Source organism: Anser anser (assembly GCF_964211835.1).
Source record: "Anser anser genome assembly, chromosome: Z".
Taxonomy (NCBI): domain Eukaryota; kingdom Metazoa; phylum Chordata; class Aves; order Anseriformes; family Anatidae; genus Anser; species Anser anser.
In genome coordinates this window covers 87,177,363-87,200,821 of record NC_139723.1, presented here as the reverse complement: position 1 = coordinate 87,200,821, position 23,459 = coordinate 87,177,363, and the positions used below count along the sequence as shown (strand labels likewise).

The 23,459-nt window shown below is 53.5% G+C and overlaps 1 protein-coding gene across 40 annotated transcripts in view; it reads left to right on the top strand.

Annotated features, from left to right (window-relative positions):
• The window catches only part of LOC310889247 (transcription factor 4), a 211,733-nt gene that overhangs the window by 131,317 nt on the left and 56,957 nt on the right, over positions 1–23,459 (top strand). For 3 of the 40 annotated variants that reach the window (XM_083816467.1, XM_083816466.1, XM_083816465.1), the window contains exon 1: positions 14,505–14,780. The exons of 36 other annotated variants lie outside the window; for them this stretch is intronic. In XM_083816467.1, coding sequence (XP_083672593.1) covers positions 14,712–14,780 — 69 coding nt within the window. In that variant the 5' untranslated portion in view covers positions 14,505–14,711. Of the gene's footprint in view, positions 1–11,068; positions 13,750–14,504; positions 14,781–23,459 lie in introns of those variants that run through there. One more of the 40 variants, XM_083816468.1, reaches the window with a different exon arrangement.

Here is a 23,459-nt window from a genome sequence, read left to right as displayed (position 1 = left end):
TCCTTCCCACCGCTGTCCGGCCACGTAAATCGTACCACCCTACGGGCCGGGCTTTGTCCATATGAGAAATATCACCGTGTTAAGCTCCACCAAGCTATCTTCCAGTTATGGCCAAGCTCTGCTTTTTGCTTTAAAAAAAAAAATAAAATCGGGAAATGCATCTTTAGCACGTAGCACAATGAAGTCAAACCAAGAAAATTACTAAACCCTACTGTCGAGCAGTCAGGGGGTGGGTTAAAAGAGCTTCTCTTGCAAACTGTACCTGAAATTGCTCGCTGACCCCGGAGGACTAAGACGACATTTTGCAGACAAAATGCTGTGATGGTGGTGTTTTTAAATAGATTAAAACACAGTGAAATGCAGATAAAAATTGCTTAGTTTTTAGTTTCTGGTAAAATTGCACAGGATATCTTAAACATGAGAAAGCGATCCGGGAAGAATTGTGTGATTGGGGTATTTTTCTTAGGCCTCGGCATTACGTTGTATTTCAAGGCAAAACTTTTATTGCACGATTCACACACTTCTAAATGTTGAACTATCCTGGACTCAAAAAAAAAATTTATAAAAAATCCCATACTGAATAGCGCTGGCCAGCTGGTAACAGAGGTGTGGGATTAGTGGGGTTTTTTTGTTTAGCTTGAGCATAGACTCCCTCTTCAGAGTACTGGAGGTAGTGCAGAAGGCAATTTTCCTTCATGGACACAGCATTTTGGCCAACAGATCCAGATGATTTCTGTGTGCCTCCAGAAAGGGCAAAACGAGACACGGTAGATAGCACTGTTTTTACGGCAGCTCTTTGCAAATTGCCGCTTCTGCGTAGCAGCATTTACTCCTCTTGGTGCAGGGGGGATTTTCGGGGCGCCTGGAGCGGGGCCGGCTCGCGGGGCGCTGGGCTCCGTTCTGGGGAGGAAACCCAATGTGTGTGCTGGAGCCTGCCACCATTCAACCCCCTCTGAACTTCACACACATTTGTAATTTCACAATTAAAATTGCCCGGCCTTCTATTTTCCTCCTTTATACAGCTATGTAATTTGTAATTCTTTTTTTTTTTTTTTCAGTTGGAAATTAAGCCGAGTTTCACAAGTGTAAAACTCAGCACTTAATTTTTTTTCTGTTTGAATTCAAGGCTAATTGTTAGTAAAAGGCATTCAGAGATGAAAAAAAAATATATCTCTATGCAGCGATTTGATTTTGCAGCTTTTCTTTAAATATTATCTCTAGATGGTGTTCGTTACAAGCACTGCAGTGGCTTCAGATCTCTGATTAGCACAGTCCAGCATTTAAGAAAAAAGCATTTAAACCCTATCTCGTAGCAGGCCTTTCCAAGTCGGTTTTAGGGAAGGGCGGCTTCCTGGGCTGGGGGGGGGTTTGTTTATTTGATCTGCTTTAAGTTTTTCTTCCATTTTAGAACTGATTGGGCGCGGGGTCAGGGTGATGCAGCGTGCGGAGGGGAGAGCACGGCGGTGGTGGAGTTATCTAGGGAACTTTGAGATAATCTGTCAGGATTGATACGTTTGCACTTTGACTCGCGGGCATTTGTTAACCGAGTCTGTGTATTTTATCAAAGGAACATTTATTTTTTGCTCCGGAGTATTTTTTGCCTTTACGCTGAAGCAGTAAACGTGCAAAAAAAATCAGCATAGCGAAAACAGAAAAAAAAAAATGGCATAGAGAGCTCCAATAACTATTAACGTTGTTAAATGCATAGCAAAGCTCCCCTGACAGTTTCTTGGCACAAAACCTAGGCGGCCTACAATGGCTGGTTGTTTTTTTATTGTTATTTTATTTTGAATGGCCGTCAGCGCATTTCGACAGGCCAAACACGCGCTCGATGTCGGCACCCGAGCCGAGGGGACACCGCGGAGGGGACGCTGGGGCCGTGCCCGACGCTGCCTTCGGCTTTCTCATCCTCGGGCCCCGTGGGCCTCCTCCCGGAGGAGCAGGACGGGTGTCCCTGCCCTGCTGAGCTGTGCCCAGCCGCTTCAGCCGGACAAAAACGGCAGTGCCCCCAAACGGCCTTTTTCTGAGTCCTCGCAGAGCTCCCTGCGGCCACGCTGCGGTGATCCCACGCGCCCACCTGCTGGCGCCGCGTGTCGCATTTAGTGCGTGTCACGGCTTTGGTGCCCCTGTCCGTGCCGTGGAGGCAGAGCTGCCCGTGGGGTCTGGAGATCCCTGAGCCCACCCGAACACGGATAGGACACAGAGGGGACGCAGACAGGACACAGACAGGGCACGGACAGGACGCCTCCGCATGCTGGACATGCGGTGGGAGGTGTCTCAGAGGCAGCATCCACGCAAGGCCATCCTCCCCACGCTATAAGTAGTCAAAGGCTTCAAGGCACCCATTTTTGCATTTTTTTTCTGGCAAATACAGAAGATTTGCACACTTCAGGTGCCCACAAAGGCCCGTTGGGTGCGTGGCGCTCACGCATCGAAGCCTCGCCCAGCGCCGCAGCCAGGGAGCGGCACCCATCAGCCCCGCGGCAAGCAGGCCTTAGGTAACGTTGGTATTTTAGGCCGCGTTTGCGTATTACACATGATTTGAGCCCGTTGCCAGATGAGAGCATCTTCGCCCTGCCAAATGCAGGCCGCAAAGTGACGAGGAGAAGTCCAGCGGCTTGGTCGTAGGCCAACCACACCGCCACCGCTCCCCGGCCACGGCCACCGCGCTCCTGCCCCGGCCCCTGCCCCGGCCCCGGCCCCGGCCAGCGCCGTTGCCACCTGGTGGAGCGCAGAGGATGTCGGTTTGCAGCTCGCTTCCATTTCATTTTGGCTCTTTTATTGCAACCACACTTTGGCACCAGTGTGCTGGAGTCCTTAACCAAAAGGATCCTCTCGTTTGCTCTGCAACACCTCATTTCTCCACTCACAGTTCATTTATGATTCTGATGAGAGTGTTTTTTCAGGAAACACACATTTCACTTTTTGACCTAGGAGCATCTGTTAGAATTTTTTTTAATACTACTTTGGCATTCTGGAAGTGTTAATGTCTTTCATATCTGTTTAATGCTATTTAGGGATATTTATGATCACCTCTTGGTTACTTGGGGTAAAGTGTGTTGCAATTTTTTTCAAACAGACAGGAAAGCATTCATATGAGGAAACAGATTGCTTTAAACATGTGCTTCCTGTGACAGTAAAAAGAACAAATTAGATTTAACACTGTGTAATGAATGCATAAATGTGTACGTTTAAGCTTTTAAAAGCCTTACATTCAGTTCTGGCCTAAACAAAAATCAAGAGGCACCTATCAAGGAGCGACGAAGTCGATTTAAACACGTGCAGCTGAGTCTGGTTGTATTTTCCGAGCGTTTTTGCTGCAGTTTCCCACTCCAGCCTCGTGGTTTTCCCCCTTCTTTCGGGAAGGGGTGGCCTCTGGCAGCTCTGGCGCCTGCCAGCAGGGAGAGCTCGCGGGGCCGGGGCAGGCGGCCGACCTCTGGCTTTTGAGCAGGGCTAACAGAGGCCACAGGGCGAGTTCAGTGGCCCGGGAGGGCACCTGGAAGCACTTAGGGGCCAGCCTGTGTGCGCGACCTGCGCCTCTGGTGTGCAGGTTTCTGCCCCGGCTTCGTCTCGGAGCCGTGCCCAAAGCACCGGGCTCTCCCTGGGAACGCGAGTGAAAGGAAATTCTGGCACGTTAAACGTGTGCCTCTACATCCAGCTTAAAAACGCAGAGCGTGTTCGAATAACGCACCTAGTTGTTGTTCTTCGCTTACCTACTGGGGGTAGAAGCTTTCCCAAATCATAGCTGCAGCAGTGCTCTAGGAGCTATTTGAAATGCCTGCATCTTGTTTGCCTCCTTGTTTTGCTTTGAAGATGCATCTGGAAAAGAATTAAAGGCAGTTTCTGCCCGCCTTCACCCAATTAGTTCCCTCGCACCCTTTATTTGCAATCTTTCCAAGGCATTTCTGAAACAGAAAAGCCTACCCAGGTGAACAAGGAGCGGGGGCTTTTGTGTCGGTGACCGTCGGAAGCACGGGCTGCAGGTGCCGTGCTCCCAGCCCGCGTCCGGGTGGATTTGTGCCCAGCACCCAGCCGTCCACCGACGGAGCAAAACGCCAGGGAGATGACCGGGTTGTGCCGAGCCTGAATTTTTTATTTTATTTTATTTTTTGCAGGCTGTGGGAGTTGGGTCTGGAATACAGTTTGTTTGATAATTAGTGCACATCTCCTCCGACTTGCCGAGATTCCTGCTTAACCTTTGTGCCACCACGTTCGAGCACAAAATTAACACACCTTTTATCTTCCTCCGGTATTTAAGTAAATATTTTTGAACCATCTCGGTGCAACAGGTTTCCAAAGATTTAAAGTATGCCGCAGGTTTCCAAAAAACTTCATTTTTTCTTATATTTTAAATGTTCTGTTTGTGCAAAATTTTGAGAATCACCATAAGGGCTTCTTTGCATTTTTAATTTAGTAACTAACATATGAATAAATTTGCATATTAATTAGTTGCAGATTAAATCATGCATACATAATTGCCTCCTTACTGTGTTTAATGTTTGTCAAAATCTCCAGCCTGGTTTGATGGATGTCGTATGAAAGATTACAATTTGATGTACCCTTGGAAGTATTTACACCAATAATGCAGGATTCTTAATAGCAGAATTCTCTAGTTATATACAGTTTCTAATAAACATGTAAGATAGGTGCATGTCCCTTTTGACTAGATTTTTTCCTTGCACCAAGTCATTTACTATTCATAATCATTAATGCATCTCCTAATTATACAGCATATGTCTGTTAACCACTTCGTTGCCAATCTCTGGGCTGCAGCGCCTGGATTTCTAGTACAACTTGTGTTACTGGAGAGACTGTTCCCGAATTGTTTTGCCCCCAACGTTAGGCAGCACCTCGGGTTTTCCTAGCGGGTGATATCTGGAGGAAGAGTTTCAAACGCGAGGTGCATTTTGCGGTTTATTCTTCGGGCTGAAGAAACGAGCTGCGCTTAATTCATGGCTGAAGGCTCCTCTGCTGGGGCTACTGCAGTAAATAATCAAGGGCGTTCCAAGAGCAAAAATAATGCCTACCGCAGCGGTCCCTAAAGCACTGCTGAGCCCTGCCCAAAATCCCGGAGCGGGTGGGCAGGGAAGAGCCCTGCTGGTGGCTGCCACCCCTCCTGCTCCAGCGGCCGGGGGCTGCTCGGGGACGGCTTCGCCCCCGCCAGGTCTGTGCCACCGAGCCGGGGCTCTGGGGCGCAGAGGGCTTGTGCGGGGGGGTTTCGGTTCCGCCAGGCTTGGAAAGGACCAGGGCATGGTTGCCGACCTCCAAATGCGTGTCAAAAATCCTGACCTGGCTCCCTGGCACGCCGAATTTGGCAGACATTTGTAAACGTAATGGGTTTGTGTTTGCTTCTCTTTTTTTTCCTCCTGAACTTGTAGCTCTGCTCAGATCACACCTTCAGGTTTTGCCCACAGCTACAAGGGCCTGAAACGAAAATTTTTAATGAAGTCCAAATTTTTATCTAATTACAGAATTTTTGGAATGAGGCTTTCGGGGAAAAACAAAAAAGGAAGCAACCAAAACCCAGGAAATAGTGCAGGGCTCCTGCTAAAATCCCAAGAGTTGGCTACACAGTATTTATCAGCAAGCAATTGATTTTCTTCTTCGTTTGGCTACGCGTTACCCACTTCTCAAGCAGCAGCAGTTTTATAGGCCCTCCAAATAACCATATTTTGTTATAGAAGTTGGCACTAGCATGTGTTAGGCATTTAAGTGTGAATTTGAGCAGTCGATGGGAATATGGCACAGTGTTAGGAAACAGAACCGGGAAAGTTGGATCTTGCTCCTCAGGCTCCTTGATGCAGGGTTTGCTGGCGATCCCCTTCACCTCTCCGTGCCTCAGCTCCCTTCTTCTTTTTGGCTGTCTTTGTTTGCCCAGGCTGTAACCCCTTCGGGCCAGGCTCTGGCTCTGGCTCTGCACCGTGCTGGCGCAGCGCAGGATGGCAGAGGCTCCTCGGAAGGGCTGTGGGGTGAGGATACATCTTTTAGTACGGCATCTGGATCCTCACCGCTGAGAACGCGCTTTTGAGTATTAATTAGGATTGCTGAAAAGAAAAGTTCGCGGGGAAAGTGCGCGTGTCATTGCAGCGAGAGATTCGCTCTGTAATACGTGTGTGTCTGCAGTTGGCTTGCTGCGTGTTTTAAGTGCGTGCATTTTAGGTATAAATAAACAACCTGCACATTTGATGTAAAATACCCAGCAGAACCTCTGCACGACCCCGCGTGCTCACAAAATCCCGTACTTTGTTTCACAAGACCCAGCATCCTGGCATCTCTAGTCCAACTAGCCAGTTTGCGAGATAGATTTTAGCATGATATTCGCTGTGAAAAGCCCAGTGAAACCAAAGGTACAAACACCCAAAGGATCTCGAAGGATTTTACATGGTAAAAATAAAACACAGAGTGCCCAAAGACCTCGCAGACTTCTCCTCTAATCACAGAAGAACACAGACTGCTTAAGACTTACCCCTAATTATTCTCCCGCACCGTGTGATTCGGTATGAAACCACAAAAGCATGTTCAAAAACCATTAGGGGACAAATCTACAAAAAGAAATATCGTAAGGCCGGGCCAAGCTCGGCAAACTCAGCCCGGCGCTGGGCGGGTGCGGCGTGCGCTGCCATCTCAGGCCCTGCCCCGCGCGCACCTTACACCAACCCCCCCGTGCCATTTTAGGAGCTGCTTCGTTAGCGTGCCCTCATTTAGCGAGCCGCCCAAACCTTCACTGCCGAGCCCCATCACGGCCGTTGGGTCGTGGAACAGCCACGCTCAGCGCCCGAGGTCCAGGAGCGCGGCCCTTGCACCTGCTGCCCGTGCGCCTCAGCCCGCTGCCTTTAACGCCACTGTCACATCTAATCCAGCTGTGCTATCCGAAGGGTTAACATCCAGTCGGAAAGCTGAATTCTTCATGTTTAATGGGAAAATTGACGCTAAATGTTGCACAGAACATCTTTTGTTTGAAGATCTCCAAGAAAAGATGGATACCCGGCAGTTTCCCTCCTCCGGGCTATGTTCCTGGGAAAAAAAAAAAAAAAGAGACAAAACGATTTTATGCAAAGGGAGAACAAAAAAGACCGTGAGAACCAAAAATGCTAGCGATGGTTACAGCCCGGTCCGGCGCGGCCGGCTGGTGCTGAGACCGAGGGCGGGTTCGGTGCCGGTGCTCGGATTCTGTACTGCTCGGGTCGTGGGAGCACCGGCACAGCAGAAAGCCAGCCGCAGCAGTCCGGGAGGCAGAGGGAACCGTGCTTGGTGTGTGCCTTTGGGAATCCCGAGCCCTGGTCCTCCCGGTGGCACCAGGAAACTCTCTGGCTGGTGGGTGGAATCACCAAGTAACACTTCGGGGTCCTGAAATACCCATTATTCAGGATCCTTTCCTTAAATATCCATTATTCTGGATACTTTCTTTCTTTCTTTGAGCAGTAGCCTTAAAGAAAGCCTTGCACTTGGCCCTCCGTGCTTTCTTCTGAGCAGCCTCGCAGTGTCATGAGCTCCACCTCTGGCCAGATCCAGACCTGAAGCCGGAGCACTCACCATGCCCTTTCCACCTCGCTGGGTCTTTTCCCAGAAGAGGGTTCAAATCTGCCTGCATCCTATTTCTTTGAGGTCTTCAGGACCAACCATTTTACCTCTGCTTGCCGTGCCCCTCCTGGCAGCCAGCAGCAAAACCAAACCGGATTGCTCAGCAGTGAGGGTGATGGGCACGGGTGGGCAAACTGAGAGTTACCCTTTTTTTTCCAAAAAATGTACAGGCACAAATTCACCCCAAACGCCTCGTACGGGCTCCTCACCCTCGGCGCTGGGTTCCGTGGGGATGACAGCAGGGGCTTGGCGACGAGGTGCCACCATGCAAGCGCTCGTCCTCCTCCGAGGTGACAAGTGCCTAGGACCGGCGCGGCCCCACGCGCCGCTGACCTGCTGGGATTGCAACCCCTGGCCCCTCCGAGCTTCCCTTCTCCGTCTGTACAAAGGGAAATAGTGACAGAATAATATTTAACTGCTAGATGGAGGGGCTGCGAGGCCTAACTATGTAACAGCTGAAAAGCCTTCCATATGGCAATGTGCAATAAATGAGAAGCAGCGCTTCTCTCCCTCCGCAGATTCTTGTGGCAGAGTGGGAAAGAATACGAGTTTGCAGGATCCCACATCTATGTTCAGTCCTGCAGATCATTTAGCAGAGAGCAGGCTAGTGAGAAACGCTTTTGAACGCTTTGATCAGCTCTGTTAGCGTTTTACTATGTAGACAAACTGCTGCATGTGACTCTTTAAAAAAAGACCAAGTTTGGGTCCATAAAAATTAGCCATGTGGCCATTTGCATGGTGCCCACAAGTTTGGTTTTTTTTTCTTTCCACTTTTTTTTTTTTTTCCTTACTGGCCTACGCTGCAGCTTTTACTAGAGAGTTGCCATCCCATTTCCATCAGCACCATGGGGACAGCACCAGGCACAGAGCCCCGGTGCCCATCCCATGGGAAGGGGATTTGGGGAAGGGACTTTGGCATCTCCAGCCCTAGGCACGGCCCTGCCTGCCCCGTGGCGCTTTGTAGCCAGGGAACTTTCTGGAAATGCTCTCGGTTGTATTTAGTACTAATAGCTCCGAGTATACGAGCCCTGAACTCTTGTATTGTTTTAAAAAAGAGTTGTGCAAGAGCATAACGTATATAAATTCCCTCTCCAAGTCCCGGTTCAAGTAGGTCTTTTATCGTTTATAAAACACTGAACCCATGTGGGGGAATATATATTGTTCCTAATGAAAATCGTTATGTTATAGCGTGCTTTATTTTCCTAAAGACCAAATATAAGACCAGGGCCTTGATTGCCTTGTGCTTAAAACACGTATTTAGTTTGTACTGGCAGCTCCTGCTGATGGTGAGCAGTTGACCGAGAACTTAGGGAAACCTGTCGGTGAGGGAATAGCAACAGTAGCTACAACACCGATGGCTACAGGTTGTGTTTTACTCCACCAGCAAAGACTTCCCTCACAATCCAAACAGATTTGTTGTCAGTGAACTGCTCAGCACCCTTTGAAATGAAAAAAACCATCACTGCTGATTTATTTTGCCAAATACCTCCACAGGGGCTTCCAGACTGTAGGGTAGATACTGGGCATCTTGGATCTCGTATTGGGACAAATGACACCAAACTTCCCAAATATCCAAACCTCCCACCTCTTCACCCCCGGTGCCTTAGGGACACATAGAAAAGGTCGGAAATGATCCTTAAAACAATTTTCCTGTTAATTTCTGTGGTGAATCCTGAATCGAGGCCAGTGGGAGGCTCCGGCCTGCAGCCCGTGCCGGCACTATTTCTGACTGGGCCTTGAAGCCCCGCTGCCACCGTACAATCATTTTCAGGCCTCTTTACGTTGCCAGAGGGCTGTGGAGAAGCCATCGCAGCGTTGCTAACCTCAAAGGTTCAAATATCCCGAGTCAGCCGCCCTGCCACCCGCAAAAAGACAAAATCATGAGATTTTAAAGCCTGGGTTTGATGCCTCAGAGCCCCCATTTCCCAGCTCTCCTCCTCGGCTATCAGAGTCTTCAAAACGTGCCGTCTGAGATCACCCTGCAGTCGGTGACTGGAGAAGCTCTGGCTTTCCAGAAGAGCTCACCAAACGCTCCGACGCTCGAGATAAAATGGTAAAAATTGACATAGGTGCCTCTGCGCGACGAGAAATCCTGGCCCATGTGTTTTAAGTGTCTCTCTTGGCTTTTCGCAAGCAGCGTAGCCAAAAATAGACCGAGTGGCAACCGGGTATTTTAGATAGACAGTTTTGTTCAAAATAGAGTAGCTGTAAAGTAGGCTTCGATGCTGGAGGTTTCTTTCATGAGGTGCACTTTAGGGAAAGTGGCAGAATAACCAGGTGGCCTCGCGCGGCGCGGAGCAGGCCCACGCGCAGGCGGTTGGCCTGGGCTTTTGTGGTGTTATTAGCTTCATGTGCTATCTGGTCGGTACCGTCCGTGGAGCATTTGAGCTAAAAGGAAGAAAAGTTTGACGCTGGGCCGATTAAACGTGGCTTAGCGAGACGTCCCCTGGCTCGTTGTGGCAGCCTCAGCTTGCGGTGGGGCTGCAGGCCTCCGCCACAGCACCCAGCCCAGCCCTGCACCTCGCGTTTGGGTGCGTGCGATTGTGCCACCGAAAGCGCAACTTGTGTAAGAACTCCTGTGGATCTGGCAGATGTGCCCGGCTGACATTTGAAGTACATAAAAACGTACGGAGCAAGAGTTTGGTAGTAGCAGCACCCACAGCGATACCTACAAGTTGTAGCTGGCCACTGCTGCCTGGAAATCGGGTTGCAAATGCGGTCTCACTGAAACGACTGCGACCACAAGTCCCATGCAGTGTGCCCAGGTGCTTCCCGGCTCAGTCCCAAGCCCTCTGTCCCCTCGGTGGGTCGGAGCAGCTCGGTTCGGTGCTGGGACCACGCTTCCCCCCGGCCTCCAGGCCTGGAAACAAGGCGTAGCGTTGTGGGGTCGACTAGGGGTGCCATCGGTAGGCAGCCCTATTAAAGCAGACGCATCCACATTTGGCTGTTTTAAAGTAGCTTCTCAGAGCCGGCGGCTTTTAGGATCTGATTTATTCATACAGCATCTGTACAATCAGGCAGTTCTGCTGCTTTCTGTCTGCGGCAAACGAGGATCTGAACACGAACCTCCTCCCAGGGAGAGAGGGGGAATGTCAATGCCCAGAGCGAGCTGCGGTAGCTGCAAAAGAGACACCAAGAAATTACTTCTCTGGGTGCTGAGCAGGTTAATCTCCGGTGGATTTGGGATCCCCCAAAACCAAGGCCAGACAACACCCCTAGCACACGCAGCTTGTGGTTTATTCAGCATCCCGAGGAGCTCGCTGGGTTTTTGGTTATGTACCTGCCGGTCAGCTCCGTGCACATCCCTCACCGAGCTCTGCCGGTGATTTTAAGAAACCTTTAGCTCCGAGCTGGCATCCTATAAAACAGACCTGGCTTTGGGGAGAAGAGCTGCAGTCGGCTTTTCTTCGTTTTGTTTTCCTTAACCAGGGGAGAAGCTGGTTGGGAAAGGCTGGTGGGGCAGCAGCTGGGGCGCCTTCGTGGGAGCTCTTCGCTGAGATCCTGGTCACTGATCTGGGGCAAAAAAGGCCCAGCTTGGCAAAATTCCCTTCCCCTTCAGCCATCGCATCTGGGGATGCAGAGCCAACTCTCCCACGCGCATAGGGTCCGTTTTAATAACGACACTCAAGGATTTGTGTAAGAAGGATGAGATTATCCAAGTGACCCAGACGGAGAGGAATACTGGTTATTTTCGTCGTCTTACTTGAGATTTCACCATTATCCCTCGGAATTTGTGGCCAAGCTCATCATCTAGCAGACCGCTTCCCTTGCTTTGCTGCCGTCGTAGGGCCTCGGTCGCAGCAGTGGCGCTGTCCCCACAGGCCCATGACTCTTCCCCTCCTTCCAGTATCCTTTGCTTTGGTGTTTTGTGCAGACCCGAGGTGTGCCCGGGGCCAACAGGGTGCCCTCCATTGCGGTATCCCTGCTGGGAAAGGACGGCTTCCTGCCCTGCCTCCTCCTCCCGCGGGAGCTCAGGCACTTGGGGCTCTTTTTTCTCCTCCTTGGGCGTCTCCAAGGTTTCCTCACCCTCTTCTGGAATTTGCTGCTGGGCTCTGGCAAGAGAGAAGTGAGGAAAGAATATACCAGCGCACTGAAGTGATACCACAGGAGCTAGGAAACTCTGGGCATTTCTAGGCAGCTCCCCCTCTTTTCTCCCGCTGCTCATGGATTTCGGGCAGCCTGCCTGGGTGGGGTGTCCTGCGGTGTCAGCTGGTCCCGTCCTGAGTTGGTCCCCACTTTGCTGGCTACGGGGAGCATGCTTAGGCCAGGAGCAGCATGTGGATGGTTTTGCTCTCGGTGACCTCGAGGCCACTGGAAGAACGTCACCTGATGTAGAAAATCAGGAAATAACGCATCACGGGAGTTTGTAGGCATTTTCTCATTTTATGCATTATTATGTCCCCTGCCCTGTGGTGGCATTCCCTCCGGGTACAGTACTTTCCCTGAAAGAAAAGCGTAAATGCTGAGCCGTGACCCTTCGCTTCGAGGTGCGTGCCCGCGTGCAACGCGCCAACCGCCTGGCAGCGGTGCGGGGCGGTGCGAGGACCCCAGAAGTGGGTACGCTGCCTCCAGATGCATTGGGAGGTGAAAACACCAACAAAAAAGATGTAATTTTTTAAAAAGGCTGCTTCTCCTCAGATAAGTCCGCTTGTGTTTTCAGCAGTTGGCTCGCTCGGCCAACAGGCTACACCAGTAGGGGCGGTGGGGCCATCTCCCAGCACGTGCCCGCGACCCCAAAGCCGGAGGGCAAGGGCATGGGGTAGGTGGGTGGCAGGGACCCCAACAGCACCCAGGGCCGCGGTGTTGGGGTCCCAGAGGCGGTGGGTGCACCTCCGCTAGTGCTCTGGCTGCTACCAGCAGTAGGAATTTGATGTCCGATATTCGTTCCCGTTTCTGAAAAAGGGACAAAAAATACATATCCGGGACAATCACAGGTTCCCGAGCAAGGCAGGAAAATGCATTACAGTTATCGCAGTGGATGTGTCGAATGCAAATAGGATATGGTAAAGTAATTAATTTTTATTGTCATGTGTTGAGAATTCCGTTACAGTTAGGGGCTTACTTCCCTGCAAACCGCATTAACTTCTTATCACGCCGTGTACAATACATTTGTACCGAAATTCTCCCGTTCAGAAGAACGAGAGCACTAATGTGACAGGATCCAAATGAAGCCGGACCGTTCCCCACGCCGAGGCTGCAGAAAACAAACCGAAATCGTCTGCAGCCATTTCCGTGACACATCGGGCACCATTCAGGGGTTGCTTTTCCGAGCCCTGGTCTCTCTCCGTGTGCATGGTCTGCAGGCATCAGCAGGAGAAATGTGGAGGATTCCCTCGTGCCGGTCAGAACAGGCGTCTTCGGCTGGAGTTCAAGGATTGCTCAGTGGCAGAAAAGTGATTAAGTTGTATGATTTAAAGGTCCACCCGATCCGATTTGGTGCTAAAATCCGCGCTAAAATGTAATGCCCGTTGTATAACTTTGTGTGGAGCTGTGAAACCGCAGCTTTTAGGGGGAGAGCGAACGCCGCGGTTTGCAGTTTGCAAACACGGGAGGGAAGAACTCCCTTCATTTCTAGGCGGGCCGTTGGGTTTTTTTAGGGACCGATCAAAGCGCTCGGTTATTTTTCACCTCCGGAGCATCACCATCTACGTTTGTAGGAAAGCGGTGCCGTTAAGCAGAGATCTTGGGCTGGTGAATCATCTGCTCCCAAGAGAGGAGCCCTGGGGTTTGAGGCGCGTTTCCTCTCCCCTCTGGGTGCAGCTCTTCGCCGCACGGTGACCTGCGGAGGTTGGGGTTTTTGGCCCGCTGTACCGCACGCCGAGGGTGGCTTAAAGGTTACAAACGCGCTCTTGTCGGATTGACAACGAGCCGTTCTAATGAGGAAGAAATCCTCAAAGCATGAAATGTGAATGAAATGTGTGATTATAATTCAAGGACTGTTTACCCGAACCTCCGGGGAGCTCCCGAATAAATGCCGAACAAGTGAGTTAGATACAGCTCCGCTCGGTCCTCCCTCCCGACGCGGCCACGCACACGCAACCACAACGCCCGGGGCCGGGCGGAAAGAAGTCGGAGGGAAAACTTTGCCGTCGCCCAAGCCGCCAGCTCGCCGCCGCCGTGCCTTTGTCGGGGATGAATGCTGCGTGCGCTCCGTTCCCGCGGCGCGGGGTAAGGCAAGAGGTGCTCTGAATTATTAAAGTTGAGCCCGGAGAAGCGCCGCACGCTCGGATGGCATTTGCTTCGGCATATGCAAATGATTGAGTTGCATTTGGGATCGAGTCCCAGGGGGGCCCTCCTTTCCCGCGACGCTCACGATTTGGCAGGCTCGAGTGAGCCTCCGACCCCCCCTGACCCCCCCCGGGCCCCCTCGGAGCCCCCTTTTGCCCCGGGGGGGGTGGGGGGGGTGCAAAGGAAGGGAGAGAGGGGGCTCGGGGCTGCGCGGGGCGGGCGGCGGCAGCTGCGCACAATGCTGGGAGCGCGCCAGCAGCACGGACAGATGGCGGAGTTATTAGATGTGCATCATACGATTCCCTTCCTGCCACTCGCTTTTTAATCAAATTAAACCAAAAAAAAAAAAAAGGGAAAAAAAAAAAAAGGAAAAAAAAAAAGGAAAAAAAAAAAAAAGGAGAGGGAGAGAGAGGGGAGAAGGAGGAGGAGGAGGAGGAGAAGGGGGGGGGGGGGAAGGCAATTAGGCGCATTTGTATTCCGCTCGCTAATGGGCCCGACTCCGCGGCCCCGCGGGCGGCCGGCTGGGAGCGCGCCGGGGCGGCGCGGGGCGGGCGCGGGGCGGCGCGCGCGGGCGCGGGCGCGCGGCGGGGCCGGGGAGGCGGGAGAGGTTCGGGTGGGGAGGAGGGGGGGGGGGGTAGGAGGGGATGGGAGGGGGGGGGGGCGCGCAGCCTCCGCCCCCGCGCCGCGAATGGTCTCGCCCTGCTTTGCATATTGAGCGCGCCCGGGCCGGCCATCTGGGAACATGCAAGTGCAGGAATTGTGGTGAAAAAAAAAAAAAAAAAAGAAAAAAAAAAAAAAAGAAACAAGAGAAAAAAAAAAAAAGAAACCAACACACAGGGCGAGCGAGTTTGAAATAAAAGTTGGGAAGAGTGGGAACCGGAGGGGAAAAAGGCTCCGGGACCATGTACTGCGCGTACACGATCCCCGGCATGGGCGGCAACTCCCTGATGTACTACTATAATGGCAAAGCGGTAAGGCGGCGCTGCGCCGGGACCCCCGCCGGGACCCCCCCCCGACCCCGGGCACCGGGCACCGGGACCCCCCCCCGGGGCCGGCAGCGGGCGGCACGAAGGGGCCGGGGTGCCCCGAGCCCCCCCCCCCGTCCCCATCCGCGGAGCTTTTGGGGGGGGGCCGGGGGGCGAGGGAAGGAGAGGCGAGAGCCGCGCGGGGCGTTCCGCGCATAACCCCAGCAGAAGGTTTGGGCTCGCCATCTGGAGGGTTCTTTCCTTTTTTTTTTTTTTTTTTTGTCTTTTTCCCTTTCTGCGCTTTTTTTTTTTTTTTTCTTTTCTGGCTGGGTCTCGGCGAGGAAAAGTATTTTAAAATATCGGAGGCGGGGGGGGGGGGAGAGCCGTGGCTGGGAAGAAGAAGAAAATTTGGGGAAGAGCAGGGAAGGGTTGGGGGGGGGGGGCGGTCGGGCGCTCCGAGCTGCCCCGGCTCCGCCAACTCGCTGCCGGCTCCGTGCCGCCCGGGAGGGGGGGGGGGGGCTGCCGGTGCCCTGCCCGGGGGGGCCGCAGCACCCCCAGGTCCCCCCCGCTGCCGCGGGGCGAGGCGCCGGGGGCCGCTCTCCGTGCGCGGAGCTCGGCGGAGCCCCGCGGACCTCGCCTTTTGTTCCCGGTGCCGGGGAGGGAACGCGGGGCCGGGGGGGGGGGGTGCTGCAGACCGAGGGGCTTTGCTCGGGAGCAACAGCCGGGATTTAAAAACCGCTTCAACAGTACAAATAAAAGCTGGTGAATTTACCGGGAGGCGCTTTTTTTTTTTTTTCCTTTCTCCCCCCCCCCGGTTCCTTTTATTTTTTGAATTAGTTGCTCCTAGCGCTCTTAAGGACAAACCTACCCGGCGTTCCCACGCGCGGCGGGGCCGGCCGGCCCCGGTAGCTTTGCGAGAAAAAGTTTGCTAACCGCTGCTAATTCATCCTCAGTAAGTAATAAAATCCCCGAGACAGCGCACTGTAAACAGGAAGCGGCACCGCACGGCGCTCGCCTCGCACCCGGGACCCTCCTCGACATTTTTCACCGCTTTAGCCCAAGTTCCTTCTTGCCCGGGCTTTTCTGGCCGGGGGGCGAGATGGAGAGAGCCCGAGAAGCGAGACGGAGGGCCGTGGGGCCAAGGGGGGGCTTCGCCGTGCTCCCCACCGCTCCGTCGGGGCAATTGCCCGAGTGTCGGGGCGCTCCCAGCTTGCGGAGCCCGCAGCCGGAGCGAGGCCGTCGCGGCGGGCCGTAAAACCGCCGCCCGGGCCATCGCCCCGCCGAGAAACCCCGCTGGGCTGCCAGGCCTTCGGGGGGCTCCCCGCTTCCCCTTTGTGCTCTTCAGGAGGGGGCACGCGGAAAAATCGGGAGAGCGCTCCGGCACGGCTTAAACGTGCTTAGAGGAACCCTTCCGAGGTGCTTGTTAAGAGCAGAGCTGGCCCTCGGCGGCTCCCCGCGCTGCGGGAGCACAAAGGGGCTCCGGGGCACCGAGGCCGGCACGCTCGAGCCACCGGCGGTGGCCGTGCCCTCGCTGCGGCCGCGCAAAAAGCCGCGGCCGCACGGTTGCAGGAGTTCGGCGGCCGAGGCCGGCACCGCAGCGCCGGGGAGAGGGGGAGAAAGTATTCAGCCGTGCACTTGACAAACAGATTTTTGTTTTCTTTTTTTTTTTCTTTTTTTTTTTTTTTTATATATGCGGCCGGCATTGTTCTGGCTCGGGTTCCGCATTGTACGGCCCTTGAGCTGGTGCCAGGCATCTCGCCGAGCCCGGGGATGCCACGCACGGAGCCTCCCGAACGCCTCATCGGAAGGACCTCCGCTGGCGGGGGGGCTGCGCATCTCCCTCCCGCTCGCCGGAGCGGAGCAGGGCCTCTGGTTGTTGCACGAGCCCTCGGGTGAGGAAAAGATCCAGTCCTAAATTCCTCCCTTGCTGTTTTTCTCCCCCCCCCCCCCCTTTTTATTTTTTTTTTGTCTTTCCCAGTGACAAGTCAATTACTTGTTTAAATTCGGCTTGAACTCCCTGAACCGAGCGCAGGCAGCGGAAGCAGGTCTTCCCTGGGAATAAACAAAAGCCGAAAAATGCAAAACCCTTCCAAAGCGCTCTGAATCCCGGTTGCTGTTGGGGGGACGAGCACGGTCGGGTACAGGAGTCACAAAAAAAACGACCGAAAAAAAAAAAATAAACTGCCGTCAGCGCGAGGTTTGCAGAAGGCTTTTTCTGCAGCCTGCTTTTTTTTCCCCTCGCTCACGGGGCGTTTTAGGAGAGCTGGCTCCGGGGGAGCGCACTTTCTGCCTTTAACTATTTCCCCGCGTCCGTCGGTAAGGATTGTTTTCCTTCACGTGCCCGCTGGCAGAGGGCATTTCTTTTAGGAAATCTTCACACAATAGCAAAAGTGGAAGCGTCACGTAACAAAACGTGAGCGCGAGCCAGCGCTCGATGATTTCCTTGGCGATGCGATGCACGAACGGGGAGCTCTTGGATCACTTTTTTTCCCCTAAAACGTTTTGGAAGGGAAGTTTCAGCGGAGGAGTTTTGTGACCCAGGTTGTACCAGAGGAACGCTTTGATTCCGTCGGAAGCAGGGGAACGAGACACGAGGCGTTTTTTCCAAGCCCGGCTCCCCGTTACCCGAGCTGTGTGCGCGATGTTTTAGGACGTGCACGTTACCTGGGAGGGGACGGCTGCGGGATCGCTTTCCAAACCTGATTTTCCCAATTGCTTATTTTCAATTTCCTCTACCCGGAGGTTTTAATAAAGCATTATTTGGCCCTATACACACAATATGTTTAAACGCGTGGGACTATTAAAGAAGGAATTATTGCAAATGGAAATGAAACACAAAAGTGGCAAAATTTTCTTTTAATGGTATCTTAAGATCGCATCACCAGCTCCCGCCACGCGCATGTGTTAAATCATATAGGGAAACCTATAATTATTGTAATTGCTCTTTTTGCTTTATCCTAACAAGCTTCAACCCATCTCTCCAACTAGTTGTTTTGAAATAGTTATTTGTCAAGTCATCAAATCACAAAAAGTAAATGCTAATGAGTTTCTCCTGTTTACTTTCTGTCTGCTATTCTTATTATAAAGCTTTTCAACCCCATAAAGTTCCGAGATGAAGATGAATGCTCCGTGGTATCGTTCCTGCTAATGGGCTAGGCCAAATAGTGTAATAATTCCATGTGCCACGCTTAATAATGACAAGTGCGAACTTGTGAATGGCGTGAGCCTAGTGTCATCCTGGGAGCATTGCAGGAAAAGTTGTCTTTTTGAGCACGAGGAGAAAGAAATCTCTAAATCTAAATTAGAGACCTTTTGTGTTCGCCCCCCCCCGCCCGCCCCTCGCCCCGAATAAAGCCGCGGTAATTCAGCGCGGCGCGATATTTACGAGTCATCTTTGTTTAAAGGGGTGGCAGCGCTTCGGTCGCTGGAAATAACCGGAGCGCCGACACCCGGATCATAAACAAAACAAAACAAAAAAAATCAAAATATTTATCAGCCAAAGTTAGGAGATACTTTCAAGCGGGTTCCTGAGCGCGGGGAGAGCTTTTGCACCGCGGCTCCGGCGGCGACCCAGGTAGCTGGCCGGGGCTTCGGGCTCCGCGGGGCGTGCGTGGAGGCGGCCGCGTGCGCGGAAGGACGGTCGCCGCTGTTCGGGGCCGTGGTTCGAGGCCAAGGCGGCTGGCAGGCTGGCAGGCCCATTGTTTGGGGGGGGGGGGGGGGTTGCGGCGAGGCTGCGCGTTTATCTCGTAAATCAAGAGATTCTCGGAAGCTCCCTCCCGAGAACGAGGGGAGAGAAAAATCGTGCGAGTTGCGAACCCGGAGGGTTTGACCGGAGCGGCGTTTGCGCGCTTTACGTCCCGGTGGAAGGGCAGGGGGACGCAACGAGTTCGTTCTGACCCTGCGAGCCTGCAGAACCAAAGCCGGTTCCAAAGCACCGATTTAGGGCTCAGCGAACCTCACCGGGCAGCGCAGCCCGGCTCTGACAGAGCCCGGCGCTTTCTTCCCGTTGTACACGCCAGAAATTGAAGCGGCCTCACGGCGGCAAAGCTGGCTTTTTCGAAAATATTTCGAGAATTTCTGACGCTTAATGCCCTTGCAGGATGTCGGGCTGAGCCCCGGATTTAAATATGCTTTGCATGCGCCGGTCAGAAATGAACTGCGCGTCCTCAGCTGTGCCGGTTTGGAAATGACTGTGGTCAGGGGTTTTTTTTCTTTTTTTTTAATTAATTTATTTATTTTCTTAAAAAAGCGATTATAAATAGAATCTTATTCGGTTATTGATTGATGGGAGACACGGCGAGTTAGGGCCTGGTGCTGACATCCTCTGACAGTGTGTGTTCCGAGCTGCTTTTTTGTGGGCAGGGCCGGGGGGGGGTTAACAAAAGATCTAATAGCTGGTGCAGTCTTTAAATACCTTTCCAATTGATCTACAGGAAATTGTGCAGAAGAATTGTTTGTTTCCTGTTTCAGCATAAATCTGGTTTGCATTAAACTTGGTTTACTGTAAAATTGCCGTGGCACTTTAGAGACGTGGGATTTGCTTAGTTCATCCAGGGAATTTCTTTTCAAAAGGGAACGTTTCAGCCACTTTCTTTCTCGTTTTATGACGGTGCATTGCCAGTGGAACTTGTTGGTGGTTTTTTTTTTTAACCAGCCCCTGAAGTTTTGCAGCCGACGTGGTGGCAGGAGAGGGGCACACGAGCTGCCTGCTCCGGGCTGGCCTGCCTTCCTGCTGCTTTTTTTATTATTTTATAATTAAAAAAAAAAAAAAAAAGGCAGGGGGTAAGGTTTGCGTAAAGCCGATCGGGTGAGAAGTTCTATGCTCGTTTTTCGGGTCGCCGTCCGTGACGCGCAGCCTCCGGCTCCCTTCCCTGCTGCACTGCCCGGGCTCGGGGAAGCTGGTTTTTTAACCATTTAGCTATTTTTTCCAGTCGGGCTTCTGCGAAACTGCTAAAAGCGAGTTTAAAGTGAGCCTTTCACGAATCCAGCAGTACGGGTGTGTAGTTCGGTGTGCCACTGCCAGCACCACTAACCAAACCGTGCTGCATTTGTGCCGGCAGTCACCTGGCGGGCAGTCGGGCGCTGCGTGGCACTGCCGGTGGCCACCCCGGCCCCGACGTTTTTATCTCGGCGGCGTGTTGCAGCCGGGCCAGTCGGAAGGCAGGCCGTCACCAAGAGCTGAGGTCACACCGACAGAAACGACCTCCCCGTTCCCTTGTGTGCTCCTTTCACGGTGCAAAAAGCTCGGGCTTATTAAGAAGTTTTATTTAAATCCCTTGGGGTTTAATGGGGGGGGGGGGGGGGGGGGGGGGGGGGAACGCGTCCCCTCACCTGAGCGGGTATTCGGCAATACTGAGCGCACGGCTTCCTTCCCGGCATTCAAAAACCCCACAGCACGGGTTTCACTGGGAAATATTTCTGCCCCCAGCCTTAGGATAGGCCTCGTTTTGGGAAACTTCCCAAATTCGTGCCTCTTCATTTGTGAGTTCTGTGCGCGTTACTTGGTTTTGGTTTTGGTTTCTGAGGACGTATTGTCACGGCGTTACCTCCTGGAAGCCAAAGGGAGGTTTCAGGTCGGCTGCAGGAGGAGCAGAATCAGCCCTCGAGCCTTCGGGGATTTGTCCTCCGGTGCTGCTGGGTGTCCGCTCCTCTGGGGCAGGGCTCCACCAGCGACATCCCCTCAGCTTTTCCCAAAGCAGCCCGTGAAATCCAGCGTGCAGCATCTCAGCCTGAAACCTGCCTGCCACAGACACCCTCCGGCTGCAATTTGCAGCGTGCAGTTTGGTACCCAACTTTCCAGTTCCTTCCCCTGCAAGGACCCGAGCTTTGCCTATAAAATTAATAACGTTAAAAAAAAGAAAAAAAAAAAAAGTTGCGGCGGAGGCAATTTCGTGCACCTGCAGGGCTTTATTAGGTGTCTGAACAGGAGTGGGGCTGGTGTGAGAACCCATGTGTGCGCGGGATCGAATTGTTCCTTAAGACGCCTGCAAAGCCTGTAATGAGAAGCACATGAGCTGCAGCACCGCGGCACCGGGGAGCCCGGCTCGGCTGCAGGCAGGGCACCGCTGCTGCTGCTGCTGCTGCCACTGCCGCTGCTGCTGCGGCCGCGGGCGCAGAGGGGTCCCGGCAGCGCCGGCTCCGTCCCCCCGCGGGCAGCAGCGGGGACCCTGCGGCGGTCGGTGGCCACGATGCAAGCAAGCCTCGGGGCTGTGCCAGCAGCTCCCCGCTCGCCCAGCGGCCCTCTCATTGCAGCCGGAGGAGTTTGTCGTGCAGCGTCTGGCCGATTCCTGCTCCGAGCCCTGCTGGGTTGCTTTTTGCCCTGGAAATCCGTGCCCGGTGCGGTCCCTCCTCCCGGAAGACGCAGCCCACAGCCTCGCGGAAAGGGCCTCGTGCGTCGTATGCAGCCAGCTGAAAGGGAAAAAAAAAAAAAAAAAGAATAATGCCGAATTGCTCAATGGCTTTCTGATGAATAAAACAAACCCAATCGATGTAACGTGCATATTTAAACCCATTCAGCTAAGTGCTGACGTGATTAAAATAATCAGATGTATTACTTAAAAAATTAAAAAGGATAAGTTCTGCACCCCATTATTTTATTGACTTTTAAATAGAAATTGCCGAAATGTTTACGTTCCTAATGGCATTATTAAGCTAAACTGACAAATCAGAGGGGGAAAAGTTGATTGCCCAGCATATTATTATTACTGCACCTGTTATTACAGTGCAGCTCGCGGAGGAGCAGCTCGGGCTGGGGGCTGCTTCCTTGGGCTCTCGTTGTGAGCGGTGGAAGGGGCACGCCGACGTGTTTGCGGCGTAGTTTTTGCTTTGCAGAAGCTCCTTCTCGCAGAAAAGGCTTTCGGAAACCTTAGGCCGTCGGAGAAGCGATGCAAACGCAGGGAGAAGTCGTGCGTTCGGATACCTGCTGCCTGAGGTCCCCGGCAGCAGATGCAGTGGCAGGTAGACGTGGGGACGGACGCCCCTGTCCCACGATGAGGGCCGAGGGCCTCTGTTCCCAAGGGTTACGAGCAGCAGGGAACGTCACCGTGGGCACAAGTCCCGGCTAGGGAACGCTGAAGCCCCTTTAATGCAGTTTTGTTGAGTGCCGCTCCTCGTGTGCCCGCTGCCATCGGCACCTCCCCGCCTCGTGGTTGCCCGTCCTCTGCCTCGGCTCCGTGCTCGCCGTCGTGGTGCTCCCGGCTTCTCCCAGTCTTTAATTGTCAGAAACGGGGAGAAGGAAATCTCGCGGCTCGGCTGCTCCGTTCCCGTGCAGGGTAGGTAGGGTTTAAGAGCCGAAGAAGGAGCGGTGAAGCTCGAGATGTCTTTCTAGTGGTGGTGGTTTGAGGTGCGGAGACGACTGCAGATTCGGAGTCGCAGAACGACTTGAATCCCCGTGCTTTCTGAACACCTGATACAGCCCGCATCTCTCTTACAGCCCCTCCAGCTTCACAGCGAAACGTTTGCATAAATACGTCCGCAGTTTCGCAGTGGCTGTCTTGACTCGAGATTTTTCCGAATTAGCGCTATTCCCAGAATTAAAAAAAACCCCTCCAGCTACGGCAGAGGGGGAGCACAAGCAGCAAACCGAACGTATTTCCTGCCGTTCACAACCTCGCTGCCGCGGCGGTGCCGGGGCCGCGCGTGGGGCCGGTGCCAGCCGTGCCAGGAGCGGAGCTGGCACGGGCAGCAGCGGGGACAGATCAGCCATCTTCGCACGGCGCCGCGTTTGCAGCACGTCCTTGCGTGCTCGAATGAGCGGTTTTGGAATGCGGACAGCTGCGAGGCTCCAAGCGATCCCAGCTGCCGGGATGCAAAATTGATTTTCTGTATTAACACCTGAAAGAGAGAGCCGGCTAGCGCTGCGAGCTTCAGTAAGGCAAGGCACGGCAGCGTGGGGCGCCTGCCTGCCTGCGGCAATCCCCGGCAGCATCACACGGCCGGGGTCCGTGTGCCAACCGGGGACACCCCGCAGGAGAGTGCCTCCCAGTGCCTCCCAGTGCCTCCCAGTGCCCCCCAGTGCCTCCCAGTGCCGGCAGCCGCCACGGTTGGAGCTCAGCCACTGGACACAGCAGTTCTTTCCCACCGTCCCGGCCTGTACGTGAAGGCTGGCTCTGGGATGAAGCTCACCGTCCCCTATTTTTTATCAGGAATAATAACAACAACAAACGGCGCGCACGTTTTTGGTTTGGCTTCCTAAGCGAGCGCTTTACGAACCGCTCGCCATTTCTGAACTTGAACACACGTTGTTTGCGGCGCTTCGTTAGAATACAGTGCTTCGGTGCTAATCGGCTTCCAACGGGGAGCGGTCTGGGGGAGTCTCGGTCCCTCCAGCTCCCAGCCCCTCGCCGTGTCCAGCTCGGGGGCAGCTTTGTGTCTTCTTGCCCCGAGTGCCGACAGCGGGCGGCTGCGGCCTGCAGCCCTCCTCCTGGCTAAAGATGCGCCGTGTCCCGCACCTCTTGTTTTTTATCATTGCTATTTTGTTTTTTTTTCCACGTTCTGCCCCTTCTCGCCCCGGCAGCACGTGTCGGGGGGCCACTCGGCTCAGGAAGGCGCTGGGGGCTGTCGCCATCCCACAGCTCCAGGCTCATCAGGAGCTGGTGTTGAGGACGTTTTTACGGATGGTCATCTCTCTCTCCAGCATGGAGAAGAGAGAAATATCCCAGCCCGCTCCCGGGGAGCGCCGTCCCC